Below are 13,214 nucleotides of genomic sequence, written 5' to 3'. Positions count from 1 at the left end.
ATGTGGATAGGACTTCAGGTGTGCCAAGGAAGGACTTTGTATGATGCAGGATGCCCAGTCAGCAGCTGACTTTGGAGGCCAACTTTGAAAGTTGTTATACTTCCTGGTGTTAGTCCAAAGCGATGTAGAAAGTCAGCAAACTTTCAAGGTTGTTACTGAAAGACTTAATATGGGTGAGAAGTTTCTGTGTAACGTGTAACATTCCAGTTGTGCGCCGTGTGATGGGACATGGCAGATGGCCATGGAAAGGACTCGTGCCACTATGAATTATTTTTCTATCTTCACTTGACAGCATTCTGACCGAGGAGCCCCTGCTAGATGGGTGGGAGATGAGGTTCACCAATGAGGGTGTTCGCTACTTCGTTGACCACAATACCCGCTCCACTACCTTCCAAGACCCCCGGCCAGGAGCCAAGGCTGCTGGGTACATGCTTCTCCAGCATTTTATAAGATTCCTTTCGATTAATGTTGTCCCTGTCGCAACTTTAGGACTTTTCTGAACAGCAAAGAGACACAAATGATTGTTTGAAATGTTACTGAACAAAAATGAACAAAATCTTTCAACCTGTAACACCACCACCTCCATCACCACACTGCCTTATTTTCTTATTCACTCTTGTCGTCCTTCGTGTGATCATGTCTGCACAGAGCGAAGGGAGGCCCCATTGCTTATGAGCGAAGCTTTAGGTGGAAGCTGGGACAGTTCCGCTATTTGTGTCAGGTAACTCATCAACAACAACAACTGGCATTTTAAGGCCATTTTCCCTGAAAGAGCGGGGGTTAGCTTTGCGGTCCCCATGACAATCTTCTCCATTTTGCCCTATTTTCTACATCTCCCCTTGTTAACCCCCTTGCCCGCATTTCTTCTTCCACCACCTTTAGCCAAGTCTTTCTCGGTCTTCCCCGTCCTCTACTTCCTTCTACATTCATTTCCATCACTCTTCTCAACCAGTCACTTTCATCCTTCCTCAACACATGACCAAACCATCTCAACCTGTTCCTCTTCACAGCATCAATCACAGGCAATATTCCCATCATCTTTCGCAATTCATCATTTGTCTTCCTCTCTCTCAACGATACTCCGCACATCCACCGAACCATTCGCATTTCCACCCTTTCCAGCCTTCGTTGCTGCTCTACGTTCATTACCCATGTCTCGCTCCCATAAATCATAACACTTCTCACACATGCAGCATACACCTTTCCCTTCAGCTTCAACGACACTCCCGTCCTCGTCAGCACGCCACTCAGTTCCCGAAGCGTCTTCCATGCTATTCCAGTTAACTCATCATGACACGCAAAAGGATGTTGTAATGTCCTTCCTTTCAGCTGATTGATCGTAAATTAAGTTGTGTTACCTTTTTGCAACTGTTCATGTACAAAGGACAACGATCCTTGTTTAAAATCCTATATATAATTATTTTTACGAGATTGACCTTGAAGTGAAAAATGTTCCAACTTTTGAGGGTTGTATTTTCCTCCAATATCATCCTGAGCATTGACTTCTATATCAGTCGTATTTTCAACAACCATTTTGTTGTTGTATAATTGTAGAATAATGAACATTGGGTTTGATAAACGAAAGTAACACGATATAAATTCACTTTTGTTAGAGGGGTTGTTATTTTTTGTTGGATTAATGTTGTAAATGAAAGGTCGTCTTTGTCGTCACAAGTTCCATTTCATATCTACCCCACCTTTGATTTCCAACATGGCAGCTGGTGACAGCGCATTGCTGATCAGGTGGTGGATTATGTCGCTAATTGTTGTTGAGAAACTAAACCATTCCTTTCCCTCCTGCCAGTCGAACGCATTGCCAAGCCACGTGAAGATCAGCGTTACAAGACAAACTCTATTTGAGGATTCATTTACTCAGGTTAGTTCTGATTTTTGAAAACGAATTCTGTCACATTTCCCTCCACGTTCCTCCTTATCCTCTCAAATAATCAAGTCCTCCTCTCGGTCCACTCCAGGTCACATGTGTTCTTCCAGAATCTAAAATCTGGTTAACCTCCACGATTCCAAGCTGAACACTCACCTCCATACCTTCAACATGAGCCTAGATTTAGATTTTTTTTTCCTGCCTCTTGATTAGGTTTAGAACTTTTAAGATGTCAAAACGGTATTATGACCAACTTATAGTACTGCAGGGTTGATGGGATGGCCTAGAACCCCTAGAGGTACGCACACTCACCTTTAAACTCTGTATCCTGGGTTTGAATCTCGGCCAACTATAAGATGTCCGATCTATAATGTTGACCAGCGAATGTTGGCAGACAGGACAACAAGCTTAACTTCCCCTCCAAAGGACGTTGCACAATTTGATTCAACTCTCTGCCTGCTAAGCACCAAGGTGACAGTTATAGCTGGGATGGTAATCTTGCCCAGAATGAACGGTTCACATTCAAGTATGCCATCCTGTCAGCCTGATCTGGGCAATGAGCGCTGACGTCATTAATATATAAATGAGATTGTACAGCAACAACAAAAAGTACCCGACGTCACTGTGGGATTTACTTTACTTTTGCAGAATTTACCATCTCCATATATTTTTTTTGGTCTACCGATTTATTTATTTATTTATTTGTTTGTTTTAGTTTTTTCTGTCTATCTGCGTCATCACAAGCATCTGGTTCCACCACATAACATTATTGCAATTCTCCTATACTCCGGCTCATCCGTAGATTATGAACATGAAGCCCTATGAGCTACGTCGACGCCTATATGTCATTTTCCGAGGAGAGGAGGGTCTGGACTACGGAGGCCCAGCTAGGTACTTGTTCATAATATCGGTGCTTTCATTATTTTTAGCTCGTGCCCCGCACAGGTGCGTGTGTGTATGTCTTTTTTTTTCTTTTTTCTTTTTTTACCATTTGAGCTTTTGTCATAACAAACGTTTATTTTGAAAAAAATGGAGAACACTAATGAATATAATTTTTTTTTTTTTTTTTAGCTGTCGTTTTTGTCAAGTTTAGTTTGAGTACAAAGCGGATGTGGATGGGCTTTGCATTTTGAGATGCTTTCTTGTTACTCCGTGGACGCGAATCAAAAAGTGGGGTTCAGCAGTTGGTTCATGTCCGTCCATCTGTCTGTTTTATCAGTTTATGATGAAGGAACTTATTGGAACTTGGATGAACTTGGATGGAACTTGGAACTTGGATGAAGGAACTTATTATATGAAGGAACAACTTATTTTAATTGAAAGTTATATTTATGCCTCCGCCGACAAAGTCGCCAGAGGCATTGTTTTCGGGTTGTCCTTCCAGGCTAAACCTCGTTTTTCTCAGCAACCATATGTCTGAGTGAGACAAAACTTTCAGGGTAGGAGTGACACCCATGCAGAATGTTTTAATGAAAATTGTGACGTCATAGGTCACGTGGTATGGCAGCTATCTGGGATTAAAAAATTATTTCTCAGAAACTGCTGAATGGAAAAAATTGAAACTTGGAACATTGTCAAGTACTCCCAATGGGGAACAAAAGCATGATAATTATGACATCATAGGTGAAGTGGTATACCAGCCAAAAATGGTTTAATCAAATTCCTTATCCTAAAGATCTGAAATTGCATGCACATGATGTGTGACCCATTTGTATTGAAATATTAAATTTATGACATCATAGGTCACATCATAAGCCTGGTGTTGGCTTAGCGGTCAGGGTGCCAGCTTAGGATCCTAGAATCCTGGGTTCGAATCCCGGTCGATCGCTGAATTAACACCAGGGGGGTTGACTCAGCCTGTCATCCTTCCGAGCTCGGCTAATTGAGTGCCAGTTCACTGGTAATTCCCTGTTTGTCGTAAAAGGCGACAAACAAGGTTGGCGGCAGGAAGGGCATCCGGCCGTAAAACATTGCTTCAAAAAGGGGACCAACAAAAACAACAACAACCACGGTGCCCAAAAAAGGCCAACCCCCGCTTTGCGGGGGAAAATGGCCTCTAAAGGTGTTTTTTTTTTTATAGTCACATAGTTTGGCAGCCATTTTGGATTGAAGGAAAATATAAAATAATTATATCTCTGAAACCGCTCACCCTATTGATGCGAAATTTTACAAATATCATTTAACAGCACTGTTGCATTTAGTTTGAAAATGATGGTCATAAATCACGTGGTTTGGCAGCCATCTTGGGAAGAAAAACGAACCTTATCTGATCAACACAAAACTTCACAAACGTGATCCACCACGCATACATATGCAGAGTGATGGCATCTACCCGCTGTGGGACTATGCAGAGGCATATTGGCGACACAGTCGCATTGTTCTAGTTTGAACATGAATCGGAAGACAAGTTTGCCTTGGTTTAGAATTTGTCCCGATCATATGTGCACAGAAAGGAGTGAGATAATATTCTTACTCTCAAATATATTCAAATAAAATGGAAAATCATTCCAAACAGGAAACTTACTGTTTTTAACGACAAACGACCAGCACCAATAACTAATGTAATGTGTTAGATAGGGTGGTGTAATAGACACTTTGGGGGAAATGGCGGTAAAACTGGAATGAATTTATACACCTTTTACAATCTTTATTTTAATTAATTGACATATGTGGGAAACTTACAGGCCCAGACTAGGAATCAAACCCAGGTCCTCTGGTGAACCGTACCAGCCAGTGCTCTGGTACGGTTCACCAGAGCACTGGTACAGTTCACCAGAGCACTGGTATGGTTCACCAGAGCACTAGTACAGTTCACCAGTGGACCTGTGTTTGATTCCTGGTCTGGGCCTGTACTATGTTTATTTTATTTAAATTTAATTATATACTTGAACACCGTAGAACACAAATCGCCTTCATTATACTTCCAAAAAACCTCCAGTTTTGCAGCACTTCGATTTAAATAAGGACAAGATGGGGGGGGGGGGGGGGGGGAGACAAGGCAAGGTTCAAAGACAAGATGGGGAGGGAGACAAGACAAGGTTCAATGGGGGGTGGTATATAAGGTTGGTTTTCGGGACTACTTCAATTGCACTAAATCTTCGGATTTTTAAAACGATCATTATTTTATCTATCATTATTTTATTTATCGTTATTTTATTTTATTTATATATATATATATATATTTAACTAAGGAAGCACACTAACCCGATGACATGATGCTGACATAATGTGCATAAATTATACCAACACATCACCTCCAAACTAGGAGGCATCTGCGTGGTACTCAAGTCTTTGCAGACTGAGAATAAAACTCTAGGGTCACAAATAGACAAAGGCAGATATGTCGATCTAGATTTCGCCCTCATTATGGGCTCATCAGGACAACATACTGCAAATTGTTTATTTGTGACCACATGATGTCAGCGTCATGTCATACTGTTGGTGTGCTTCCTTCGTAAATTTAATATTCCTGACCGCAAATCTCCTAATTGTTGATGAGCAGGGCAGAGACTGTGTCAGCGTGGCAGGCAACACTTGTTTCTAACAGGTTGTGCAGCAATTGCTGGGGTGTGACTCAATCTGTGCTTTGCTTCCCAGTCAAGTTAGGGGGTTCAATCTGTTTATATATAGTCACGTGAAAAAGTAAGTACACCCCATGTAAAGTTTTGACTTTTTCAACATATTTCAACATACAACTATTTGATCTTCATTTCAACAATATTGAGATTTTTTTTTTTTTTTTTTTTTTGTATACAAGATCGAGGCTCGTGAAAGAGCGAACATTAATCACACAGAAAGACAAACAGACACACAAAACAAATAACATCGGGAGCGGTAGACAAGATGGGGAGAGAGGGGGAGGGACACAAACACAACATTTGAGAGCAGGGACCGAGAGACATGGAGACATCGAGAGAACTGTGGGAGGGAGAGGGCTTTGGGGGGGAGGCATGGGAAGGGGGGGGGGGGGGTGGGAGAGGTATAAAACATATGGACACTGCCAAGACTTCCAGGAAAGAAGTTGGAATTTCAAACAAGGTGGATCTGGGGTGAATTAGTGGGGGTAGAAAAGATCAAGGTTTTGGATGGGGGAAGATAAGAGATGGTGGTGAACAGCTGTTTTGAAGACCTGGAGGGAGGAGTGTGATTGAAGTGAGTGTGGGAGTTTGTTCCAGAGGCGGGAGAAAAGAGGAATGAAAGAGTGAAGGTGAGCAGAGAGCCGAGATTTCGGCAGTTTAACCATCAGAGGGTGGCTGGCAGATCTTGTGCGACCTGTAGGAATATTTGGGGGACAGAGCACAGAGAGAGCTGGGGGAGCAAGGCCGGAGAGGAGTCGGTAGAAGACAGAAAGACCACCTACCTGCCTGCGGTGAGTGAGTGAAAGGCCCTCAGAGATAGCTTCAACGCGGGAGATTCCAATGATTCTGAAAGCTTTGGATTCAACAGCGTGAAGCCGAGCCAGGTGTGAGGCAGGAGCACCAGCCCATAGGGGAGAACAGTATTCCATTGAGCTGCGGATGAAAGCCTTGTATGTGGTGAGGAGCTCAGGTGTGCCTAGGAAGGACTTCGCACGACGGAGGATGCCCAGTCGGCGACTGGCTTTGGAGGCCAGCTTGGAAATGTGGTTTTCCCAAGAAAGATCATGGCAGATGGTGAGACCCAAAAGCTTGAGCGACAGAACTTCTTGGAGAGGATTGTTGAGAAAGTAGATGGGAGGGTTGTCCAGTCGATCTTTTCGGAGCGACATAGTAAGAGTGCGAGATTTGTCAGGATTGAAAGACATGTTCCACATGTTTGACCAGTCTGTGATTTTGTCCAGGTCTTCAGAGAGTGAGGAGGCTGCAGACTGCCGATCTGAGGGAAGAGGAATGGAGCGGCAGAGAGTGGAGTCATCAGCAAAGAGATACAGAGGATTTTCCAGAGAGTCGGAGAGATCATTGATAAAGACCAGAAAAAGCACAGGGCCCAGCACACTGCCTTGGGGAACTCCAGCCTGAACGGGAAGGGGAGATGAGAGAAATCCATTCAGGGCCACACGTTGTCTACGACCAGAGAGGAAGTCCGCAAGCCATGCATGGAGATTTCCATGGATACCATAGGAGGAGAGTTTGGTGAGCAGAGCTGGGTGCCAGACCATATCGAAGGCACGTGATATGTCAAGGGAGACAGCTCTGATTTCCTGTTTGGCATTGAGGACCTCCATCCATTGTTGAGACAGCAGAAGCAGCATGTCCAGAGTAGAGTGACCTGGTCTGAAACCAAATTGATGATCAGAGATCAAGCCATTGGAGAAGAGGAAAGATTTCATATCCGGAGCAGTGATGGATTCCATGACTTTGCTGATAATTGGGAGCAGGCTGATTGGTCTGTAGTTGCAAGGATCTGTTTTTGCACCTTTTTTGTGTAAAGCGGTAATGTTTGCTGATTTCCAGGATGCTGGCAGATGACCTTGAGCAAAAGATAGGGTGAAAAGAACAGAGAGAGGGTGAGATAGAGCGGCAGAGCAGGATTTTAGGACCCGTGGGCTGATGCCATCTGGTCCAGTTGCAGAATCAGAGTCGAGGTTTGACAAAAACTCCTCCACCTTGTCAGGAGAGAAGGTCACAGAGTCCAGGAGCAGTTTGGTTCGACTGGGAAAGGTGGGAACAGAGAGAGATGGGTTTGGGACTAAGGATTTTGAGGCAAACACAGAGTTGAGGCATTCGGCTTTGTCACGTGCGATGTCAACTGTGTGGCCATTTGAGGTAAGGGAGGGGATGGAGGGGGAACAAACACCAGAAACGGATTTGACCAGACGCCACCAGGATTTGGAGGAAGGAGACAGGTTTGAGAGTTCATTCTTGAGTGAGGAGAGATAGTGCTTCCTGGCACTCCTGAGGGTAGACACACACTTGTTCCGAGCTTGGTGGAAGGAACTGAGATTTCCTTCAGTTGGATTAGCCTTCCAAGAGGCAAAGGCAAGTTGTTTCAGGGCAACTGCCTCACCACAAGATTCAGTGTACCATGGACGGGAGGAAGGGTAAGACAACTGAAGGCGAGATGGGATAAATCTGTGCATGAGAGAGATCAGTTTGCTTTGGAAGAATTCCCAGGAAGAATTGATGTCAGAGGCAGTGGAGATGGGAGACCAATCCAGACGATTGATGGCTGCTTTAAGACCGTCCCAGTCGGCCTGAGTGAAATGCCAGACTCGTCGACGCTGAGGAGGCTCTCTGAGAATGGCCAGAGAGATGTCCACTTTGACAAGCACATGATCAGAAGAACCGATTGGCGCAGAAGAAGAGCAGCAGACATTAGCAGGGAAGTTAGTCATAACCAAGTCTAGAAGAGAAGATACTCCATTGGCTGAGATCCGGGTCGGGAAATTGACAGATTGTGTCAATCCCAGTGAGTCACAGAAGTCCTTTGCTGAGGTGCCATGACTGGTGAGAGAGGAACCCACACCCAACCAGGTGGCATGATGACAATTGAAGTCACCACATATGAGGAAGAGAGAGTTGGGATGAGTGGATAGAAGTTGGTCCATGTTGTCAGACAGTGAAATGTAGATGGAGTCATCACTGTTTGGGGGACGGTACAGAACACATATGAACAAAAGGTGGGAGCGGAGAGGAAGCCGTAGCCAGAGGTACTCCTGGGGGTGAGGAGGAGAGAGGGCAGTGCAAGGAGAGTGAGGAAGAGAGTTTTTGATAAAGATAGCCACCCCACCACCAGGCCGAGGCTCAGGTCTATCATACCGGAGGAGGGAGTAACCAGGAAGAGATATTAAGGAATCAGAGACATCTTGAAGGAGGAAAGTCTCTGTTCAGCAGATCAAGTCTGGATTGTCAGAAGCAACCTGTATGGAGAGATCAGTCAGGTTTGAGCGAAGGCCCCGGATGTTTGAGGTCCATACCGTTAATGAAGAGAGAGGGGGAGGAGTAGGGTAAGATGAAGGATGAGAGGGGGAGGTAGGGAGAGCAGTTGTTAGTGTGTCAGCGATTGCAGAAGAGTTCCAAGAAAGGGAAGGATGAGGAGGATGAAAGGTTTGAAGGTGAAGGGATGAGGCACAGAGAGGGGTTGTTTGAGGGGGGGCAGAGGAAAGAAGAAGGTTGGTGGGGGTGGAGGTATGAGATAGAAGGGAGACGAAGTGGGAAGGAGGCAGCTTTGAGGAGGAGGGGGGAGGAGGGAGAATTGGAGAGGAATGGTATGGGGGGAGATTTGAATGGGAGGGGTTGGGGGGGAGTTTTGAAGGGGAGGAGTGAGGGGGGAGTTTAGGAGGGGAAGGGCAAGGGGGGAGTTCAGGAGTGGAAGGGCAAGGGGGGAGTTCAGGAGTGGAGGGGTAGGGGGGGAGTTTAAGAGTGGCGGGGCAAGGAGGGAGTTTAGGAGTGTAGGTGCAAGGGGAGGGATTTGGATGGGAGGGGCAAGAGGGGAGTTTAGAAAGTGGATGATTAATGAAAGACGAACATTGAAAACAAATTGGGTTTGTTGTGATTTTCAAGTTAGCAATCCGGTTCAGAATGATGGAGGAGGGATGGAATGAATGTGAATTTAGACCATGTAGTGAGGGAGACGTATAAGATATTGAATTTCTTTTTTTTGAGGTGGAATGAGTTGGAGAGGAAATTGAGAAAAGCCTTTTAAATGCCTTTTAAAGCCTTTTAAAGATAAAGGTGATATAATGTAACAAATATCATGAAACATTTACATTTTGTAGTCCATTGTATAATTTAAATAAACATAAATGCAAATTTCGCATGTGGAAAAAGTAAGTACACCCCTACATTTATCACTACTTCAAATACCTAAAATTAGAATCAGGTGCACCAGCTCAGGTGCAAATGATTAGAACATCGTTAGAGAAGATCTTGGAGGAACCTGTCTTATTTAAACCTCAGACATTTAGTTTGGTTTGCTCTTTGTTGTTGAAGTGTGCGGCGTCACCGTGCCTAGATCAAAAGAGCTCTCTGAGGCCTTCAGAAAGAAGGTTATAGACGCCTACGAGTCTGGGAAGGGATTTAAAAAGATCTCCAAACAATTTGAAATCAATCATTCGACTGTCCGGAAGATCATCTACAAGTGGAGAAGATTCCAAACAACTGCCAACTTGTTCAGGCCAGGCCGCCCCAGCAAGTTCAGCCCGAGAGCAGACCGCAAGATGCTGAAAGAAGTCTCTAAGAACCCCAGAATGTCATCACGGGACCTACAGGTAGCTCTTGCCACTGTTGATGTCAAAGTGCACAAGTCTACCATAAAAAAGAGGCTGCACAAATTAGATCGACATGGGAGGTGTGCCAGGAGGAAACCGTTGCTGTCCAGAAAGAACATCAGGGCAAGACTAAAGTTTGCCAATGAACACCTAGGCAAAGACCAGCGCCCCTGGAACAATGTGCTCTGGACAGATGAGTCAAAGGTAGAGCTATTTGGCCACAGTGCCAGAAGACATGTTTCGCGAAAACCAAAGACAGCATTTAACCACAAGAACCTGATACCAACTGAAAAGCATGGTGGTGGAAATATTATGTTTTGGGGCAGCTTTGCTGCATCACTGCATCAGGGCCTGGGCAGCTCACCATCATAGAATCTACTATTAATTCTTCATTGTTCCAGAGGGTGCTTGAGGTCCGACAGTGAGGCCATCTGTCGGAAAGTTGAAGCTCAACCGAAGGTGGACCTTGCAACATGACAATGATCCTAAACATACCAGTAAATCCACCAAGGAATGGCTGAAAAGAAAGAAATGGAGGTTTCTGGAATGGCCAAGTCAAAGCCCGGATCTAAATCCCATCGAGATGTTGTGGGGGGATTTGAAACGAGCTGTGCATGCAAGAAACCCCTCAAACATCGCACAGCTGAAAGAATTCTGCATGGAGGAGTGGGCAAAAATTTCTCCCAGTCGATGTCAAAGACTGGTAGACAGTTATAAGAAACGCCGACTTGAGGTTGTTTCTGCCAAAGGGGGCAATACCACGTATTAGAGCCAAGGGTGTACTTACTTTTTCCACATGCGAAATTTGCATTTATGTTTATTTAAATTATACAATGGATGACAAAATGTAAATGTTTCATGATATTTGTTATATTATATCACCTTTATCTTTCAATATTGTTGAAATGAAGATCAAATAGCTGTATGTTGAAATATGTTGAAAAAGTCAAAACTTTACATGGGGTGTACTTACTTTTTCACGTGACTGTATATATATATCGATATAGATATATTTTTTTCATTTTTTTATTTGTCCTTATTCTCTTTATCATTATTTGATTTATCATTATTTGATTTATCATTATTTTATTATATATATATATATATATATATATATAATTTTAATTATTTTATTTAACGAGTCATTATTTTATTACAATTGAAGTGACACTGAGCAGGTTAATGTATTCTTTGAACTCTAGTTCTCTATTGCCTTCCTTTTTTTTCTTGTTTTTAGGGAATGGTTCTTCCTGCTGTCCCATGAAGTCCTCAATCCTATGTACTGCCTGTTTGAGTACGCTGGCAAGAACAACTACTGCCTGCAGATTAACCCAGCCTCGTACATAAACCCCGATCACCTTGGGTACTTTCGATTCATCGGCCGCTTCATCGCCATGGTTGGTTGTACAGTATGTTTCATGCTCTTGTTGTAAAACTCTCCAACGTTTTACAACCTTCCTAACCTCCCTTCTTCTTGGCCAGGCCTTGTATCATGGAAAGTTCATTGACACGGGGTTTTCACTGCCCTTCTATAAGCTTATGCTTGGAAAGAAACTCACCCTTAAGGATCTGGAGTCCATCGATGCCGAGTTCTACAACTCTCTCATCTGGATCCGGTTGGTCGTCCAGCCCAGCATACACCTTGCAATTTGTGTCAGGAAAACTGTTATAGTACACGTAGAGTCTGATTGTTTGGCTAAAAGCAGAGATTTCTCAGGATTTCTTTCCGTTTCACGATTTGAAATGTTGCATGAACCTTGATGACTTCAGGATTGACCTGTTTGCCATTCTCATCCAAACACATAGCTGGGATCCCACATTCAAATCCCATAGGCAATTTTGATTGCATTCAACCTTTGTAGATTGAATCGGCCACATTGTGTTTGTCATCCGTGATGCTGCAGGGACAACAATATAGAGGAGTGCGAGTTGGAGATGTACTTCGCTGTTGACATGGAAGTGCTGGGGAAAGTGACGTCTCACGAATTAAAGTCTGATGGTGCTGAGATCTTGGTTACAGAAGAAAACAAGGAAGAGTATATTGGGTAAGAGGTGTGTGTGCGTGTGCGTGTGCGTGCTAGTTAAAATGTTAAGTTTAATAACCAGGTGGGAGGCTTTCCGCTGACCGGGGCGGTGCCACCACCTGTCCATTTTAGTAAAACATTGGTTCTGTTGCAAGCTCTTGGGGCATGCTGCAGGATGTGGGGTTTGTGGGTTCCTTCCCGCTTACGGGTTCCGTTCCTGGTCCTGCGGTGTTTGCTAGAGGGTAGTTGCCCATGGAGTCGATGTTCTCACAGGCTTTCTGTCAGAATGACAGATGCCCTGTAGCACCCTGGGGGACTGTCTCATCTGGTGCAAAATCTAGGGTCCCCTTCTCTGCTCATTCGCGACTTGAGCCACACTGAGAACGGGATTCTGGGATGCCCTTCCGAGGCCACGAGTAGTTTGCACCATCTGGAAAGTTGGTGTTGGTGCCATCGAGAACGCTCCTCTGCAAAGTTCTCTGAAGTGCCTCATGTTTTATTTTATATTCTACTGTGAGGCAATCATCTGTGGCTTAATCATCCTGATTGTATTTTCCCATCTTTCTTTTATTTTCCACCCACGGGGGCCCTCATGTTTTTTGGCCTTGACTATTTTGTTGTTTTGTGAATGTAAATATACGGGGTTTTCATTAATTGCCTTCATCCGTATCATTCACCCTCGCCACCAACTCCTTCCCAGATCTCGTACTCAAACAGAGCATCCAGTGCATTCACAAGTTGCGAATTTTTCCATGATTTGGAGCTAACCTTAGGTCGTCGTTCTGGCGCAGGGTTTTGTGGGTTATTAGAGGAATTTGTAATTTGGCCAAAGTACCAGCACAAAATTGCCTACTCTTTTGAAAGGCCAAGTTAATGAGGTGTTGATGTACCACAGGCATGATGGGCCAAATGGCCTTGCCTTTTATTAATGTTCCTTGTAGTTCATTGTAATTAAATGTGATCTTTAACTTCCATCGGCGAATGCTAGCAGACAGGACAGCCGATTTAACATCATTCCAAGGATATATAAGGACATACAAGAAACTTGGACACATGAGGAGGCCCCTCCCAGCCCTCGTATCTATGAGCACCGCCAGATCCTTTTCCTGTGTGAAGCACT

At 44.2% G+C, this 13,214-nt stretch overlaps 1 protein-coding gene across 5 annotated transcripts in view; it reads left to right on the top strand.

The window, feature by feature from the left end:
- The window catches only part of LOC137421428 (NEDD4-like E3 ubiquitin-protein ligase WWP1), a 118,611-nt gene that overhangs the window by 84,555 nt on the left and 20,842 nt on the right, over positions 1-13,214 (top strand). For all 5 annotated transcript variants that reach the window (XM_078771415.1, XM_068107477.2, XM_078771414.1 and 2 more), the window contains 7 exons: positions 293-424; positions 649-721; positions 1,805-1,876; positions 2,685-2,773; positions 11,308-11,467; positions 11,553-11,686; positions 11,975-12,115. In XM_078771415.1, coding sequence (XP_078627541.1) covers positions 293-424; positions 649-721; positions 1,805-1,876; positions 2,685-2,773; positions 11,308-11,467; positions 11,553-11,686; positions 11,975-12,115 — 801 coding nt within the window. The remainder of the gene's footprint in view (positions 1-292; positions 425-648; positions 722-1,804; positions 1,877-2,684; positions 2,774-11,307; positions 11,468-11,552; positions 11,687-11,974; positions 12,116-13,214) is intronic.

The sequence above is a fragment of the Myxine glutinosa genome, chromosome 2 (genome assembly GCF_964187855.1).
Source record: "Myxine glutinosa chromosome 2, kmMyxGlut1.1, whole genome shotgun sequence".
Lineage (NCBI taxonomy): Eukaryota > Metazoa > Chordata > Myxini > Myxiniformes > Myxinidae > Myxine > Myxine glutinosa.
The sequence above is the reverse complement of the archived record's forward strand: the minus strand, read 5'-3'. Positions and strand labels throughout refer to the sequence as shown.